Source organism: Coturnix japonica, chromosome 1, assembly GCF_054131305.1.
Source record: "Coturnix japonica strain WE chromosome 1, WE-NBRP24, whole genome shotgun sequence".
NCBI lineage: Eukaryota > Metazoa > Chordata > Aves > Galliformes > Phasianidae > Coturnix > Coturnix japonica.
Window position 1 is genome coordinate 34,807,755 of NC_140663.1, and position 17,912 is coordinate 34,825,666.

General features: G+C 38.6%; 1 protein-coding gene across 36 annotated transcripts in view; it reads left to right on the forward strand.

Annotated features, from left to right (window-relative positions):
• NAV3 (neuron navigator 3) overlaps nt 1–17,912 on the forward strand; it is a 489,648-nt gene that overhangs the window by 363,545 nt on the left and 108,191 nt on the right. For 19 of the 36 annotated variants that reach the window (XM_015857110.3, XM_085537405.1, XM_085537394.1 and 16 more), the window contains 2 exons: nt 2,995–4,030; nt 13,496–13,611. In XM_015857110.3, coding sequence (XP_015712596.2) covers nt 2,995–4,030; nt 13,496–13,611 — 1,152 coding nt within the window. The remainder of the gene's footprint in view (nt 1–2,994; nt 4,031–13,495; nt 13,612–17,912) is intronic. The other 17 variants (XM_085537384.1, XM_085537390.1, XM_085537466.1 and 14 more) reach the window with 1 other exon arrangement.

Below are 17,912 nucleotides of genomic sequence, written 5' to 3' on the forward strand. Positions count from 1 at the left end.
ACTGCCTGGCTATACTGCAGCTGGGAGCTGTTTTCTCAGAGCTCTTGTCTTATCCACCAGTACAAAATACAGAAAAGGTCAGTGATGAGAAAGCAGAGGAGCATGATTGTATATTGGGTTCTGGAGCCAATTTTGTTTTCTGCAGTGCACACGTAAGGGGATGAAGTTCTGCTTTCCCAAAGGAGATTGGGCTGAGCCCTGCAGCACAGAGCTCTCGGGCAGAACGCAGAATTGTTTTCACCAGAAGATTATTATGCCTTTCAATAATAAAGGAATGGGACCCTATACAGAAGCCCATCTTCTTGTAAAATTTTGTTTATAGAAATATGAAATCTTTTTCATAGTTTGTATTATCAAAAACACCACAAGGTGGGGACAGATTTCATATAATGAGCATCTAGAGCTAAAGCTGACTGCTCAGAAAGCAATGGAGGATGTGAAGTTTCAAGTCATACATTTGGACTAGGAGGGGAGAAATCTTTCTGTTCCACATCTTTAATCAGACATGCAAATTCTTCCTTTTTCTTAATAGTGTGCAGTAGAAACTTTGGATTTAACATTAAAGGCACGTTCTCTGTTTGTACCTTTTGATTTTGTTTATGGTTTGTGACACAGGGATCAAATAAAAATCAGTGGTTCTGGAATCTGTGTGTCTTATGTATGTGGCAGAACAAGCTGGTGGTGAAACACAGAATGCTTCTTTTTTTACAATTTTTTTCCATTACTTCAATATTATATAGCAGAAAATATTGCAAGGCTTGTACTCTTCTTTCTAATCAGGATGCTTTCTTTCTTGGTAAAACTAACAGCCTGAAGCCATACAAGTGTAACAGAATTAATTCAAGAAAACGCAATGACATCCTGCTGTGCACAGGTTGTTACATCTATTCTTCATTAATTTTGCACGTACTTTAGGTGAATTTTCAACTACAGTACTGCTGGGATAGCTAAAGACTCCAATCCTCCTGTGTAATGAAGGCATGTTTAGTAGAAGGCAGTGCATATGTGCAAGAAGGTCCTCATACACACCCAGTCCTAGGCTATCAGCCATAGGGTTGATCCCTGATATAAATTAAGGAAGCCTGAGGGCTTTATTAATATGTAACAGCTGTTGTTCGCCCCAGGCTCTGTTCCAAGATCTGAGGCTCACCAGAAAATAGCAGGGGCCCAGCCACAGTTCCTGCCTTGGTTGAGCAGTGGGGAACAGTTCTGAAGCAGCACAGTGAAGTAGCTCTGTATGTGTGGTGCTGCCTAGAGCCAGAAAAATAAGCCATCACCTCACCTCTCCCAAAAAATGCTCTGAGGCCACTCATGTCAGTTAATGTTTTGCTGCCAACCAACTGGACCCAGCATTCAAAATATTCTCAAAACCTTCTTTGCAATTCATTTAACAGTGTAAAGTTTGCATATTGAGCTGAGGGCACATAGAATACTCAAGGCAGATGGAACTTAAGACATCTGTAAAAGGTGGAGGTGATTTGATTTCTGGAGTGCAATTGGTAATAGTGTTAATCAAGTAGGGGCTGTTACATTTCTATGGTGTTAATTTTGTTTGGATTTTTATTTACTTATTTTTAAACCAAAATTATTTTACATTCTATTTAGATCAGTAGGTTTTGTTATGTGTTCATTCGATTTGTTAAAGAAAAAAAACTGTTCTCCCAAGATGCTCAAAATCCTCTATTTACTATATTATTGACCTTAAGACTTCTAGGTGGGTAGTCTAATCTATACAATGGCCTAAGGGCTGAGAATGAAAAAATGGAAATTGCACACAACTTCAGATTCTGCGCTGAAGGCAGATATGTCCTTTCTGTCCTCATCTGCTGTATTATTTAGACAGGGGAGCCACAGGGTATAACTGTGTCCTCTTGTGTAAGTGAAACATCAAGCATAGTTTTTCTACTATATGAAACTTCTATATGCTCTTCTATTACATGTTTTGTAGTCTCAGCTTAAGGTGAGCAGGGCTAGGGAAGTCAACCTGCCCCTGTACGCGGCAGTGGTGAGGCCTCACCTCGAGTACTGTGTTCAGTTTTGTGCACCTCAGTACAGAAAGGATATTGAGGTGCTGGAGCAGGTCCAAAGAAGGGCAACAAGGCTTGTGAAGGGCTTGGAAAATATGCCCTATGAGGAGAAACTGAAGGAACTGGGGCTGTTCAGTCTGGGGAAAAGGAGTCTGTGGGGAGACGTTATTGCTCTCTTCCAATATCTGAAAGGTGCTTACAGCGAGAGTGGGGTGTCACCAGGCGGTCTTGCTGGTGACAGGATGAGGGGAAATGGCCTCAAGTTGAGCCAGAGTAAGTTTAGGTTGGATATCAGGAAAAACTTCTTTACAGAAGGGGTTGTTAAGCACTGGAATAGGCTCCCCAGGGAGGTGGTTGAGTCACCATCCCTGGATGTGTTTAAAAAACATTTGGATGTGGTGCTCAGGGACATGATTTAGCGGAGGGTTGTTAGGGTAGCATGGTTGGGTTGTGGTTGGACTCGATATCTTTAAGGGCTTTTCCAACCTAAGCAATTCTGTGATTCTATGATATATATATATATAGATAAACACCAAAACAGTCATCTTTCTCTGTTTTTTAATTTTTTTTCTTCCAATGTTGTAGCATTCTTTTTTCCTGTGGTCTTTCACATTTTTTTATTATTAGCAACTGATTGGATTATTTTTTTTTTAAGGATTTATAAAAGGTAAAATCTTTACATTGAAAGGTTTAATTTGTATAATGGGGTTGTCAGGCATCTTCAGGCACGCTTGAGCTCATAGAGGGATGTATTACACAGTACAACAATGGTGGGAAAAGGCATTTTTGATGATGTATTCTTGGATATTTTGTGCACGTGTAAAACATACTTATTAGAAATCATATATACATTGATTCATGAAAGTTTATACATGAATGTGTTTTTTATGCTTGGGTATATGCTGTTAGCTTTAGGCAGGAGACAAGAGAATAATCATACCATTGTCATTCTTCCTGGTTTTTTAAGCAGATTCACCAAAAGGCCCTCACCCATCTGCAGGCATGAATGGAAACGTGCAGCATTCCACCAGCACTGGGCAGCAGCAGGTCTCTGCCATACCCTCTCCAAGTGCCAGCAAGCCTTGGCGCAGCAAATCCATGAATGTCAAACACAGTGCAACCTCGACCATGCTGTCTGTGAAGCAGCCCAGTCCCGCAACCTCCCCTACTCCATCCTCAGACAGGCTTAAGCCACCTCCTTCTGAAAGCGTGAAGCCTCCTTCATCTGGACAAAAATCTATGCTGGAAAAATTCAAGCTGGTTAATGCTCGGACTGCTTTGAGACCCCCTTTGTCGCTGAGCTCAGGGCCCAGTGACAGCGGGCGAGAGGATGACACCTTTTCAGAGAGTGGTGAGATGGATGTGCTAAGTGGTGGGGTGAACAGCGGCGGTTCCACTAGTAGCAGTCCTAAAGTATCACCGAAGTTAACTCCTCCAAAAGCTGGAAGCAAAAATCTCAGCAATAAAAAGTCTTTGCTACAGCCAAAGGACAAAGAGGAAAAGAACAGGGACAAAAATAAAGTTTGCACTGAGAAAACTGTCAAGGATGAGAAGGACCAGGTCACTGAAACATCTACAAAGAAGAGCTCAAAAATTGCAAGCTTAATCCCAAAGGGAAGCAAGACAGCAACAGCCAAGAAAGAAAGTTTAATACCATCTTCTAGTGGGATCCCAAAACCTGGATCAAAGGTGCCAACAGCAAAGCAGAGTGCTTCATCTGCGTGTGCAGGAAGTAAGGAGGCTGAGAAACCGAGGACTACAAAAGGAAACCAGTCCCAACCAACACCTAAATCCCAACTTAATGAGAAGGCTTCTCCTTCCTGTGGGCTTGCTTTTTCTGAAGGGAAAGAACCAAGCACTGCTCTCACCCCCGGGCCCTCCACAGCCCTGTCAGGCACAGCAACAAGCAGCGGCCAAAGCACAGGGAATGGTGTTGTCCAACTTCCTCAGCAACAGCAATACAGCCACCCCAATACTGCCACAGTAGCTCCTTTCATTTATAGGTAAGGTCACTCAGGAAAATTTGTTTTGTGTTACCATTCAGAAGAGAGCTAAAATTGAGAACGTGATGAGCTATCGCACTGTCATGTTTCTTATCTCCCAGGTTCCACATGCTGTCACAACATCACACATGTTTTTCTGATATTATGTTTTAAGTAATACTGCTTAACAAAAAATTTCCCCCTGGAGCACTGATTCTCTACTTTATATGAAAGCACTCCATCACAAATATTTGCCATTTAAAATTTGGGATAATGTGTTTGGAAATCCAAGTCACGTTATAAGTTTCCTGCTCTGTTTTCAAAAGGTCGTGGCTGAGTCAGGTTTCCAGTGAGAATATTCCTGTGTGCAGTTTAAGAACCTCGACATTTATTTGCTGATATCTGATAATGTTTGCTTAAAATACACCCTTTTCTAAAGGATTCCTAAAATAAACTGCTGACGTTTTCAGAGTATGTGACAGAACTTGTAGGATATTTGAAGAAAAATCTTATACAAACTTTCGCAAGCGTTCAAAAGCATTTCAGTGTTTTGGGCAGAGAGAAAAGGTTGCTGGCTGTTAGTTTTTATATGTGAACTAGATATAAGTTAACTCCTCAGAGGCAGTATAAGTTTTAGTGGTGGTGATCTGCTGGCCACGGCTCTGGAATAGGGGAATGTGCAGTTAAATGCGTTGATCTGTGTCTGAATTTATTTTGCTATGTAGTAAAGCAACCAAAGGAAACTGAGAGATTTCATTGTTATACAAACTAGAAGACAGAGTAAGTGTAGAAAAACTGGCAAGCAGCTTTGAGTAATGATTTCAGATGTCAACTATTGGAGAGCTTCAGCTACAGTTGTGGGTAAATTTAACATCTGATAAAATGACAAATATGTTATTAAACAAAATATACTGGCAGTTTTTGTTACTGAGTATTGCTGTAGATAATCTTGGCTAAAGAATAAAGACATGATGAAGTAGGCTCTGAGGGAGTATATAGATCATTACATACAACTAAACATAGCTTCAAAACCAATCTGGATGAGTGATAAACTGTTTAAGTTAATTCTGAACAAAAGGAGTTCTGAAAATCACATGGGAAGGGCAAAGGCATTATATAAGATACATTTATTCTAGTATGCAGTGGGTAGCCTCCTGAGTTTCAATTAAATGTATTACTGAGTGTACTAAATATGCAAGGTTTCAGTATAGCTGGCTGGAATATTTGCAGTGAGACAGCCGCTTGCAGGGTGGTACATAAGATGGCCTACATATGTGTTAGACTGTATATATAAGGAGAGAGAAAAGGAGGCTATGCTTTGCTTTCAGATGCTTTTGTTACTTAATGGCAATGTTGCCACAGATTGATGCCATTTCATTGCTTGATGGAGAATCCTTATCGCTCTTTTAAGCTTCATCATGATGAAAAATGTATTTGGAGTTATAAAGGGTGATATAAGCTTGCATCTTCCAGCAAAATTTGGGATTAATAATCTTCTGTTTGCTTCAAAGAAGCAGTAAAGGGGAATGCATTTGAAGTTAAATCTCACATGAAAATAAATTTCTCTGAGCCAAGGTCTGATCTCAGAATGCCATAAGCCCAGGGTAATAAGCCAACATTAATGAGTTTTTTTCAATGTGTATCTCTGTAACTGAAAGCCAAATCTGACCCACAAATACACAGTAACTGCATTCCTTACAACTCTCAAGGGCTTTGTAATAATACACGATGATTTCACAGAGGAATATAAATATAACCAAGGATAAAATAGTCATATTTCCAAAGTCAGCAGATTTATTTTTGAGGACAAACAGCAAGTAGAAGTGTACACAAAGCTGTGGCATTATATTTACATTTTCTTGCTTTTAAACATAAATGTTTTTTGAGTGGTGTCAATAATTTATACCTGGTATTTTCTGGTACACTTGTTAGCTACTGGAACAGCTGTATAGATCAATGAGGTAATAAAGAATAATTAACATTCAGACTAACAGGCTTTTTACAGCTAGAAATAATGTTGACGCTCAGTGAACATCTATTGTAGTCCTTGTAAAAAGTTTCAAAATAAATTAATAAAAATTATAATTCATTTTATTCAGAAATCTGCAGAATTGTTCCAACTGCCAAACACTATAGTAGTTAGTATAGGCTATTAACACAAGGCTAAATAGACAAGTGTTTTTTCTGTTTTATTGCTGATATCTGTGGATACCGTATATTTGGCAATGATCAGTTATTAGCTCTGAGGATATTAGTGTAGATTTGTGAATAAAAGGAATTACTTCAAAGAGTTTCTTAGAGACTGGCATGAGTACTGAATACTGTAATAGTTATCAGCGCTCATGGCCTCAAGAAGAACATTTTCAGTGTTAATGGGTAGCAGATAGAATAGCTTGTTTCACTAGCAGGTGCTGATATGACACATTGCACTGTTCAGCTTTGCACTCTTCGTGCTTGGTCGCTATCTGATACACATTGTATTTATGCCTCTTAAACACCATGGCATGGAAATTCTTATGGGATTATTACTTCTTTTCAAAGATTAGCAACAGTAAAAACTGCAATTGACATAATCTAAATGGATGTAATTTAAATTCTTCCATCCTCATCAGAAAGTAATTATTTATTTTCAAATGCAGTTGTGAATGTGTTATTTACATCCCCTTTAATGTCCTCTCTGAACTTGCCTGCAGGGTCCGATGGATTTATGGCAGGCTGAAGGAAATGTAATTTGGCTGCCAGAAAGCTTGATAAGAAAGATGCAGCAGAAAAAACAACTCAAAGGAGGGTGTATAATTTTTTTTGAAGTAAACTAGCCACTGCTTTAAATTACACATTCTTCCATGCAGACAGAATTAGAGGAAAATGGAAATTACACCATCTGCCAGAATCCCTTGGACTTATATCAAAATTGGCTGTAGAATTTAGTTATCTTCCTAGTGTTGCTTAAATTTCAGTCAGAGAAGAGTAATACAGAAGCTTAGTGCTTACTAGGTTACGCAGAAAATAGGGAAGGAAGACACAAAAATGCAAACAACATGCCTGAATCTTTTGCCTAAAATCTTAACAGGATAACAGCAACTTAATTGCTTAGTATTAAGAGTCCTTAGCTTTCAAATATATTGCTCAGAAGTATAATATAACTGGTACTTTCAGACATTTTCTTGCAGACAAGTGCCTGTTGTTTGCAATTATTGCTTTATTTTGTCAAATTATGTACAACTATTTTGTTTCGATAAAATGGAAAACTGAACAGTCCTTATAGTAATGTAAATATTAGCTTACTCCATAATATAAATGCTTAGTTGACATAAATCATCTCAAACTCAGAAGTATGTGAAATGTTGGCAATTAACATTTTCTGTGGACTTGCTAAAATACTAAAGTAATTTTTCAGTAGAGCATTAAGTTGTATCACATGAACTGTCACAGTTTTATTTTATTGGTTCCTGTAGTCACTGCTGCAGTAACTTAGTGGGTCTCTTTCATATGATTAGAATATAGAATTTGAAGTGCCCAAATCCCAGAGGCTGCAGAACTCAGAAAGTATTTAGTGCCTTAAATTCTGAAAGTTTAGAAGCTGCTGAAGAGGATTAGCTGACTGCTATCCTGAAAGAAAGACAGAGACAGACTCTTCTTCAAAATGCAGGATGATAGAATGAGAGGTAGCATGCAAGTTACAGCAGGGGAAACATTGATTCAATCCTAGAAAAATATTTTCACCATGAAGGTGGTGAGACTCTTTATCAGATTGCCCAGACAGGTTGTGGAAGCTTTACCCTCAGAAAGGGCTAAAACAAATGAAGAACTGAGTAACTTTGTGTAACTGGATCTATTTTGAGCAGAATGCTGGATGAGATGGCTTCTAAAACATCTTTCTCATCTAAATTATAATTTGGAGAGGACTAAAGTGTTCACTGTACAGAGGCAGAGAAAGTAAATATAATAAAGAAACATGTTACCAGGTACTAAAATCTTCCCATCTCCTTTCCTGTATGATAATTAAAACAATTGTATTACTAGACCATAGCTTCAAGGGCACATAGGAACTGCAGAGCTATGACAGATGGAAAGGAGGATATAATCTGGTTGCACCTCTGGAGGCACAGTGAAATTAAATTCCAGCTGCTTTTTCAGGATGTTTTGGTACCAGCTTAAGGAAATAATTAAACTACTCCTCAAGGGTCTTTGTAACACAGCACCTGCAGGGCCTGTAGAAACCATATTTGTGTCTACTTTTAGTGACTTGAAGTCATTGATTGTGGAGTTAAAATTAACTTATTAGTAAAGGGTGTTTAATCAGTTAATTGTGTTTGTTAATAATAGATTGTGCTAGTAAGCATATTGCAACTCTTAAAAATATGATGACTCAAATTTATACTGCAGTGCTTTATTGATGTGCTGTGAAATTAAAGCAACAGTCACTACCAATATTTCCCAGTCATAGGTAGCACTACATGTTGTCACTCAGCATCAGTGTTTAGAAAAATCCTCCCATTTTCTCATGCTTGATTTTCAAGTAATTGTGCAAGAAAAGTTTCCAGTGTAGAGGAGTTGACTTCAGAGGTAGGAAGGAAGGTAGCAGGGGAATAAGTCATTATAAGCACATACTTGATTACTGAGTTAAAACATTAGCTTGATAACTTAGTTTCCCACTGTTTGTGAGATGAAGTTATTCTTTTACATTGTCATGCAGACATCTTCCTTTGACTGAATCATCAGTAAAATGGGGCCAAAAATGATATTATGAGTCCTGTTTGGTCTTCTGTCACTGGCAGCCCCGTAAGCCCTTATCATAAAGCATCTAAGCCTCATCTTAAGCTAGATATCCTCACTACTCCAATGGGAAGTTTTGTTCAGCAATTCCTTCATCTCATTGTTAGAAATAATTTACAAGCCACACAATTAGAATGCTTCCATTTATTATTTTGTTAATATTATCCTTTAGCTTAAAATTTTCTTTTCCCTCACTTGAATTTGTTATCACTCTTTTAAAATGCATCAGAGAATAAGCTTATCTGCATTCTTATCTTTTGTAAGGCTAAACCAAAATCATCTCTTTTGTTTCCTCTAAGAGTTTCTTCCTCCCCATGATCTTCTAAGTAGCCGTTCTCTGCAGCTGTTCCCAATTTAACTCACATGTCTTGAACATGGGTGATCAAACTACTCATATTGCAGATGTGGTCCTGCCAGTCTGTTGCACTGACAGCAATACACATTCAAGACAGCTGCACCTCAAAGAGCTGCTTGGGGGAGTGGGGGAAAAGCAGCATGTTCATCTGATATCGTGTGAAATGTCGAGCAATAACCAAACAAATCTTTGATGTTATCTGTGTTTATCAAAAGTTGGCTATTTTGTTAGAAACAGGAAATTACTGACTGTGTTAAAGGCAAATTATTAAGTAGTGTTTCAAATTCTGTTCTTAATTACTTCTGTACACAATCATTTTAATCAAACTGAATGAGCTTTGTGCAGGTGTGATTGAGAACAGTTTGTCCCATTAAGAGTGTCTTAATCTCTTACAAATAGGTAACATGTATTTATTTCAGTGAGTTGGGGATAAACTTATTCTGATTGCTGTGATTAAAATAGAAAGCAGATTGTCTTGATTTCATGACGGCTGCTTATATGAACCAAAACTGCAGATGCACATCATTGGAAGAAATGTCAACAGGGTGTTTTGAAAAAGCTGAAAATCTATTCAGCTTCCTTGATGACGTGAGAGATGCAAGTATTATTTTTTAAAGGGGCTACAGTGGGCTACAAACAGGTAGAGGATAGAGGTCCATTCATTAAGATCCATGTCTGAGGTAAATGAAATATATTTTATTTACTGTTTGCTTGCCTGGAGAATGATCTGTGCTTCAGTACTGCAGAGGTCATTTGAGCCATTCATAGGATTAATATGACCCACAGAAAGAAGTAACAGTCAGGAATACAGGGGAAGGCAATTCTCACCATTTCATCATTTATTTATTTATTTATTTATTTAAATAAATAAACTAAGATGATTGAACTAAGCAAAGAGGCACCTACATGAGTAATCCAAGTATCACACCTTGTGATTGTCTTTGAGCAAAATAAACTTGATGTTTCAGCTGCCCTGTCCATACCTGGACCTTGTTGTTCCCCAGGAGATGCATGGTTTTGTTTGGAAGTATTTCACCACTGGACCATCTTCAACCCACATGGTCTAAACTCAGCTCCAGAAAAAAGACAGGGCCTTAGCCATCATGCACCAAAGGCAGGGCTGCTGCAGAAGTGCTGGCTGTTGGCAAGACGGGTGGAGGCCTGTTAGAGAAAGGTGTGTTGGTGAGGCCTGTCCATGGGTTCATCCTTGGGTTACTCAAGCACAGTCCTTAGGCAGGTGCTTTTTGGCCCAATGCTTCTGCTGGCAAATAACTATTTTTCTTATCTAAGCAGAACTTACAGTGTTCAAAATCCATAGTCCTCTGTCAGATTTCTATTGTCACTTTGGATAATTAGAATCATTGATGTTTTTACTAAATTAAACATTAAATTGCTGAATAAAGTCAGTAAAGCAGTTTCTTTATAATGTGTTTTCTATCAAATCAAATTTATTTTACATCATATTTGAACTTTCAAGTCTGAAGTAATATAAAAGAAATGTTTCATGCTTCTTAAATCTGTTGTTTCAGGCTGCCTGTAAAGTTAAGAAAACCACATTGCATTTACATTTGGTTTTGTGTTTCTACAGTCTTCTTTCTAAAAATTAAATCAAACATTTTTGAATTAGTGGTGTTATGTGATATTACTTCTTCATTATTTTGAGTTTGAGACTAGATTTTGATGGTATTTTATACCTCAGAAACTGATTTTGTGCTGTAGTTCAGCCCGCCAATCAGATTCTAAAACTTGGAATGGAAATTTCATGGTGTTTTTTAACATCTCCTGATTATAGCTGTATCAGGTATTTAAAAATGAGGAAAACAAACAAACAAAACATAAAGAGCAGGAATGTGCTTGAATTGCTGTTTGTAATATCTCTGGAAGGTTTGATTTGACCTGAGATGTGAACAAATGAAAACTTTTACTCATTCTCATGTCAGGTGAATAGATGCACTCATTCTGAAGTTTTCTTATCTACTGTAATTCACTCTTTCCTTATCTGTGCTCTTTTACCTCTAGGGGAATCCATCCCTTTTACCAGGAACAAATATATACCATATAGTCAGTACTGAGTAATGTACTTGTCTTTGTTGACTATACAGGCAATACTATCTGACAGGGGACAGTCCAGATCATTGAAATTCTTCGTTTAACTTTTTCCCTTTTCACTAGATAGAGAAGTGGAAATGTTAGATACATTTGTGTGTAGTGTCCAGTGACATGTGTCCAGTGACATGTGTCCAGTGAGGATCCAGATCAATTAATCTTTTTTTTTTTAGTTACAGAAAGACAAATAAATAAGAATAGATCCTTTCAATCCTCCTGTAGAAAGTAGCATATAACGCTCTTGGTCATTCAATGAGGAGTTTACATTCCCTGTCTGGGCTAATGCAGAGACTGATGAACAGTTACACAGTCAGGCATGCAATGTTTTAAGGTCAGAAGGTGAAAAAGTCTTTTCTACTTCTACATAGAAGTGGACTGATGTAAGGTCCATATACATTTATGGATGTGGCTATAAATGCTTGAACTGTTCTCACCTAGCTGAGGGCCCTTCGTGCAAGACTAAAAGAAGCCTGCACGTTTCTAGTGTTCCTCTTAACTCCAGCCTTTCTCTGTCACCAGCCCTTGTAACATAGACTTTTGAGATTAATGAAAAGAGAGCAGAACATTTTGATTATCTTTACCATTATTGTGTCCTTTTCTGAGATGTAATTTTGGACTGACCTTTTGTCCTGAGCTGATCCAGCGCTAAGCATCAGCATAAAGCCCAGACAGAGCTTTCATGGTCCCTCAAAGTTACATTCAGTGAAAGAAGACATGTCCCTCATGCATTTTGATTATTTGAAGCAAGAAAGGAAAGCCGGTGGGGCTGAGGGATTTCACTTTATTACTGAGATCATTGTCCTCATCCAGTAGATGTAAAATCACATTCAGAGTCAGTAGGACATGTTTAACCTTGAACTGTGCGCTGCATTTGTGTTTCCAGTAGTGTGCAAAGGGAAATAGTAGACAAGTTGTTAGAGGACTGTTGTTTGTTTCCCAAACCTCTGAAGTTCATAAAGAGATAAGGAGTGCACAGGTTCCATATTTCTGTTTCTGTCTAAGTAAAGTCAGAGTTAAATTACTGGAAGGATTACAATCAACAGATCTCAACATGACAGAACTTGCTCCATTGAATATATATATATATCTGTTCCCTCAGTTACTGCCATGAAGTACTGAAGAAGTCTGTGCATGAACAAGAAAGTAATTTTATGACACAAATTGTCATAGAATTATTTTGAGTGATAAGTTAAATGCTTGTGTGTTGACAGTTTAGTTGGTCATTAGAAACACAGTTGTGAATTTTAAGACTTGAGCTATAAATGTGATGCTTTAAAACTGAGATATAAATATTTCAAAATGTTCTTTTAAGGAATCAGAAGACTGAGTGTGTTATTCGTGTCAGAAAAACTAGAGAAAATGCATCTGTCGCTAAAGAATGTTTTCCATTTTATTTTGAAAAGTAGCTGGTATTATCTTCAGTTGCATTCTTTTACTGTATACAAATGGGGTAGATTGCTCTTTAATGTCATCATGATCGAATAGTTCATGGGTAGGAGAGATCACAGAATAACAGAATGGCTTAGGCCGGAAAGGGCCTTGAAGATCATCTCGTTCTTCATTAGGAAGAGATAGTAATTGTTAAGTTTTATATTATAATCTATGTATTGGTGTATTTTTGCTGCGCATCATTATGCAGTGGAAAATAACTGTATCCACAAAGTGTACCCATTATAATTTACCATTAATATCCACAGAAATATGCCAACACAGAAAATATGGGCTATCTGTTAGTAAGTAAATGGAAACACTTTTATTATTCCATTTTCCCTGAATTATATAAGGAGCATTATCAAAAGAAGCTGCAAATAGATTTAAATATTTGAGTCAGATTTGCATTCCATTCTTGCCTAAGCTTCTTCACACACGGCCTTTCTCACTTAGTATTTCAGCAATCAAATACAAGTTTTCATTTCCCTTATATATGTCTAACCATGTGACTTAACAGATTTAAATGGATTTTGTCTATATTTGGTTGACTCCTCCTGCAAAATAAACGTAAAGAAAAAAATGGTTCCAAACTTCTCAGCTTAAGCTCTTGAGTTGCTTTTGAAGAGACAAAGTTCCAAATTTGTCTAACTGGAGTCAAACTAATGCAGTAAGAATGTGACATTCATGTTTTTTTCACCATATGTCTTTACCTAGGATCTATATGGTGATATAATTTCAGTTGGAGCTGCAGCTAGCGTTTGTTTCCATTAATACCTGTACAACAGATGATGATAATCCACCTTCTCGCTTCTTTTCAGAACTCTTTCAGAAAATGACAGTACCTCTTTACCACCTGCTGATACCTGCACCAGTCCTACTAAAATGGATTTGTCATTCAGTAAGACTGCCAAACAGTGCCTAGAGGAGATATCTGGTAAGTGACAAAAAATCAGAAAAACCTCAGTTTTGGAACTGTGTGCTTTGTTTATATTTTCTTTTCTTACCAGGAGCTTTACAGTGCACTGAAATAATATTTCTGACTTTGTGGGTGGCTTTAAGTACACATAAAATTTGGATCATGCAGAGTTACTGTTTCACATGCAAAACAGAGCAAAATAGCACAGTTCATTTGGAAGAGGCCTTCAAATATCACTGTATCCAACTGCCTGACATCTTCAGGGCTAACCAAGAGTTAAAGCATGTTATTGAGGGCACTGTCCAAATGTCTCTTGGACATTGATGGGCATGGGGCCACTAGGAAGCTTTTTCCAGAATTCAACAATTCTTGCCGTAAAGAATTTTTTCCTTGTCTTGTCTGAACCTCCCTTGGTATAACTCTATAGCAATTGGTTCTTTGAACTGGTTCCTTCTGTTCTATTCTGCCCCTTCATCATTGCAGAAAATGGGGATTCGTGAGGGTTTCAAGTCATTGTTACTGTTCATAGAATCATAGAATCACAAGGTTGGAAAGGACCTACAAGATCATCTAGTCCAACCATCCTCCCATTAACATTGCTACCACAAGCCACTAAACCAGATCTCATAGCTCCTCATCCAGACGCCTCTTGAACACTGCCAGGGACAGCGACTCCACCACCTCCCTGGGCAGCCATTCCAGTGCCTGACCACTCTCTGTGAGAAAATGTTTTTCCTTATGTCTAATCTAAACCTCCTCTGGTACAACTTGCAGCCATTTCCTCAGGTCCTGTTTGTTTCCTGGCAGAAGAGGCCAAACCCCTCCCTATTACAACCTCCCTTCAGGAAGTTGTAGAGTGCAATGCGGTCTCCCCTGAGCCTCCTCCTCTCCAGGCTAAACAATCCCAGTTTCCTCAGCCGCTCTTCATAAGACTTGTGCTCCAGACCCCTCACCAGTTTAATTGTCCTTGTCTGGACATGTTCCAGGGCCTCAATGTCTTTCCAGGGCTCAAAACTGAACACAGTACTCCAGGTGCGGCCTCAGCAGTGTTGAGTACAGGGGGATGATTACCTCCCTGCTCCTGCTGGCCACACTATTTCTAATGCAGGCCAGGACACTGTTGGCCCTCTTGGCCACCTGGGCACACTGTCAGCTCATGGTCAGTTGAGCATCAGTCAACACCCCCAGGTCCCTTTCCTCTTCACAGTCATCCAGCCACTCATCCCCAAGCCTATAGCACTGCATTGTTATAGGGTTATTGTGGCCAAGGTGCAGGACCTGGCATTTGGCCTTGTTGAACCTCATCCCATTCACCTCAGCCCAGTGATCCAGCCTATCCAGATCCCTCTTAAGGGCCTCCCTACCCTCAGGCAGATTGACACCACATCCCAACCTGGCGTCACCTGCAAACTTACTGAGGGTACACTCAATCCCCTCATCTAAATCATCGATAAAGATAGTAAACAAGAAGGGCCCACCACCAGCCTCTGGGGGACACCACTTATAACAGGTTGTCAGCTGGACTTAACTCCATTAACCACTACCCATTGGCATGACACTCTAGCCAGTTCCTTACTCAAAGGCTTTGCTGAAGTCTAGGAAGACTATATCAACAGCCATTCCCTCATCTACCAGTCTGGTCACCCAGACATAGCAGGAGATGGGGTTGGTCAAGCACAATCTGCCCTTCATGAACCCATGCTGTCTGGGCCTGATCCCCCAGATGCCACACACATGCCATGTGATCTCACCCAAGATGATTTGCTCCAAAACTTTCCCTGGTACCGAAGTTGGGCTGACAGTACTGTAGTTGCCTGGATCCTCCTTATGGCCCTTCTTGTAGATGGGAGTCTACGTGGATGTTAGAGTCATACTGAATGCTTCAGAACAGCCATGGGAATTATACTTAAGTATGTTTGACACCATGTTACATTTAAGACCTTCAAATGAAGTCATAACACTAGAACTGAAACATAAATGATATAAGATTATCTTCTTTTGTAAATGAATCTTTATTTAGTAAACAAGAAAATGAATAAGTTCTTCCTATTGTACCTGACTTTTAAGTTACTGCTAGAGCTAAGCTGGTATGGGTTCTGTTCTGCAATTCCTTGTAAAACTGGAGTAAAGGCTTTATTTCCCTTGTTAGGTTGCAAATGTGAGGGATTTTATTTTTTTTTTAAATCGTATTGGAATAGTTCCTTTGAAGTCAGCAGAGACCTACTGATTTACATTAGCCCAGGATCTGGCCATAACTGCCTACGGATGCAAAGCAAAGTGTGTCGTTGCTGACTTCTTCATCAGGATTGAATTGCATTGCAGGCTTGTGTGGAAGTACTTTCAAAAGGACTCTCTGACAGAGTTATGTTTTGTTTTGTTGTTGGTTTTTTTTCCTTTTCCCTCTAATCAGCATTTTTATTCTCAATATCCCTTTTACAAGAATAAAAGGTGAAATCCTGTCCCTGCAGATTCAATTTTAGTTTTGCCATTTCACTCCAAATTCTTAACACTCAAATAAATTTAGAACGAGTCGTGCATTTCTTACACAGAATATAACTCACTTTAAAATACTAATTTGACACCTCAGTCTAAAATTAAATCTCTACCAGAAGGGAAATCAGATGCCCAGGATTTGTGGGACTGCCTTGGCATTTAGCTGATTCATACTGACATGGAGCTTTTGTCCTGATTTGTCTTACTTCTTTCAAAAGTTCTGTAAGTCTAACATCCCTTATTTGCACAACCAGCTTTTATAACACATATGTCACCCTGAAGCTTAGTAAAGTGTTCCCTGCAGGTGACAAGTGCCTGTTAAAGTTATTTTACACGAGTAATACTTTAAGTAAAAAGAAAAAAGAAAAAAAAAGATTCTGAATTAATCCAAAAGTACTGCAAGTCTTTGGTCTTGTATGTATAAAGAGTATAAATTGAAACACTTAATGCAATTCAAAGGTTGCTTCAAGGAATTATCTACTGAGATTATTAAAAAAAAAAAATCAGTTCAGTACTTGCTGAAATGATCAAAAAGGATATCATGTCTCCTGGCCTTTTTCTGTTCTGAACAGAAATGGAACAGCATCAAAAAGAAGAAAAAAGCATAAGGGGCACTAGGCATCAGAGATGTTTCTAAGCTGATTATTCAGACTGGTATTAGAAGTTGATTGACATAATAGGCAGCAAAGCAGAATCACTGAGAAAATATGGTTGAGAGCTTTTGTGCTTTGGAAAACAGATGTGTGTCACCTATAATTGGCTTGTAACAGTATAAATGGCTCAGATACTACATTTCCTGAATATATATTTGTCTGCTTGGTGGACTACCACTACCAAGGCACTGTTGACTGTGCCATTGGTGAAGCTGTATGGGGAAAAAAGCTTTTTAGGTGGCTACTGTCTTTCTCAGAAACTTTCCACTGCTGCACATTCTGTATATTATCTCAGGCTTCTTTTTCTAAATCGGTAGCCAAAGACACTAGCACAATATATTTGTAGGCAAAAAGGATCAATGAAAATCATGCTAGGGACTGAGCATCTGTGGAAACTACTAACAGGCTGTAGGAGAAGGTTCATATAGTGTTGTCCCACCTGTTTTATACTTCATCAGTCATTCTTTTTTTTTTATGGAGACAACTATGAATAAAGCTGAAATGTTAAAGAAAAAGATATCTTAATCCATATAATTGTTTGATTTGTTTCACTACTTTCGTTATAGTTACATTCTCCTGTTTATTATTTCCCATTGGCGGAAGGTTACTGTCTTTTAATTAGCCAAGCAGGTCATATTGGAGTTCCTAATCTACTTCAGGGTGAAATCAGTTCATCAGTCTTAAATTAATGTTGCAAGCACAACTGTTTCATTTCTTCTCCAAAACATAGGAAGACTTGGATGAGAGTAAAATGATTAAAATTCTTAAAATAAAATGAATTTCCTTCTTCCACTGGTGAACTGTCTCGGTCATGGCTCTGTTTTCTGTGCCTAGAGATGTAGTTCGCAGCCGCACCTCGACAGTGGTGATGGGGGGAAGTAGGGAGGAAAGGAAGCTCTAGGGGTAGTTTCCAGCTTTTCTCCACTTCATCTTCCTTTCAGTTTCTAAGGCAGTTGGTTTCTTTAAAAGGCATTCCTCTCTTCCATCTCAGAGTTGATGAAAGGATGGCACAAAGTCAGAGTGCAGCTGGCTTTCTCCATTTATGAGGGATGCTCTGAAAGTAATGTCTCCTGTTTTATTATATTGGCCCATGACATCATAGGTGGATGTTGGTGGTATGGCAGTAGAGGTTGAACCTTCCTACCAGTATTCCACTCTGTGTTGTTGCCATGT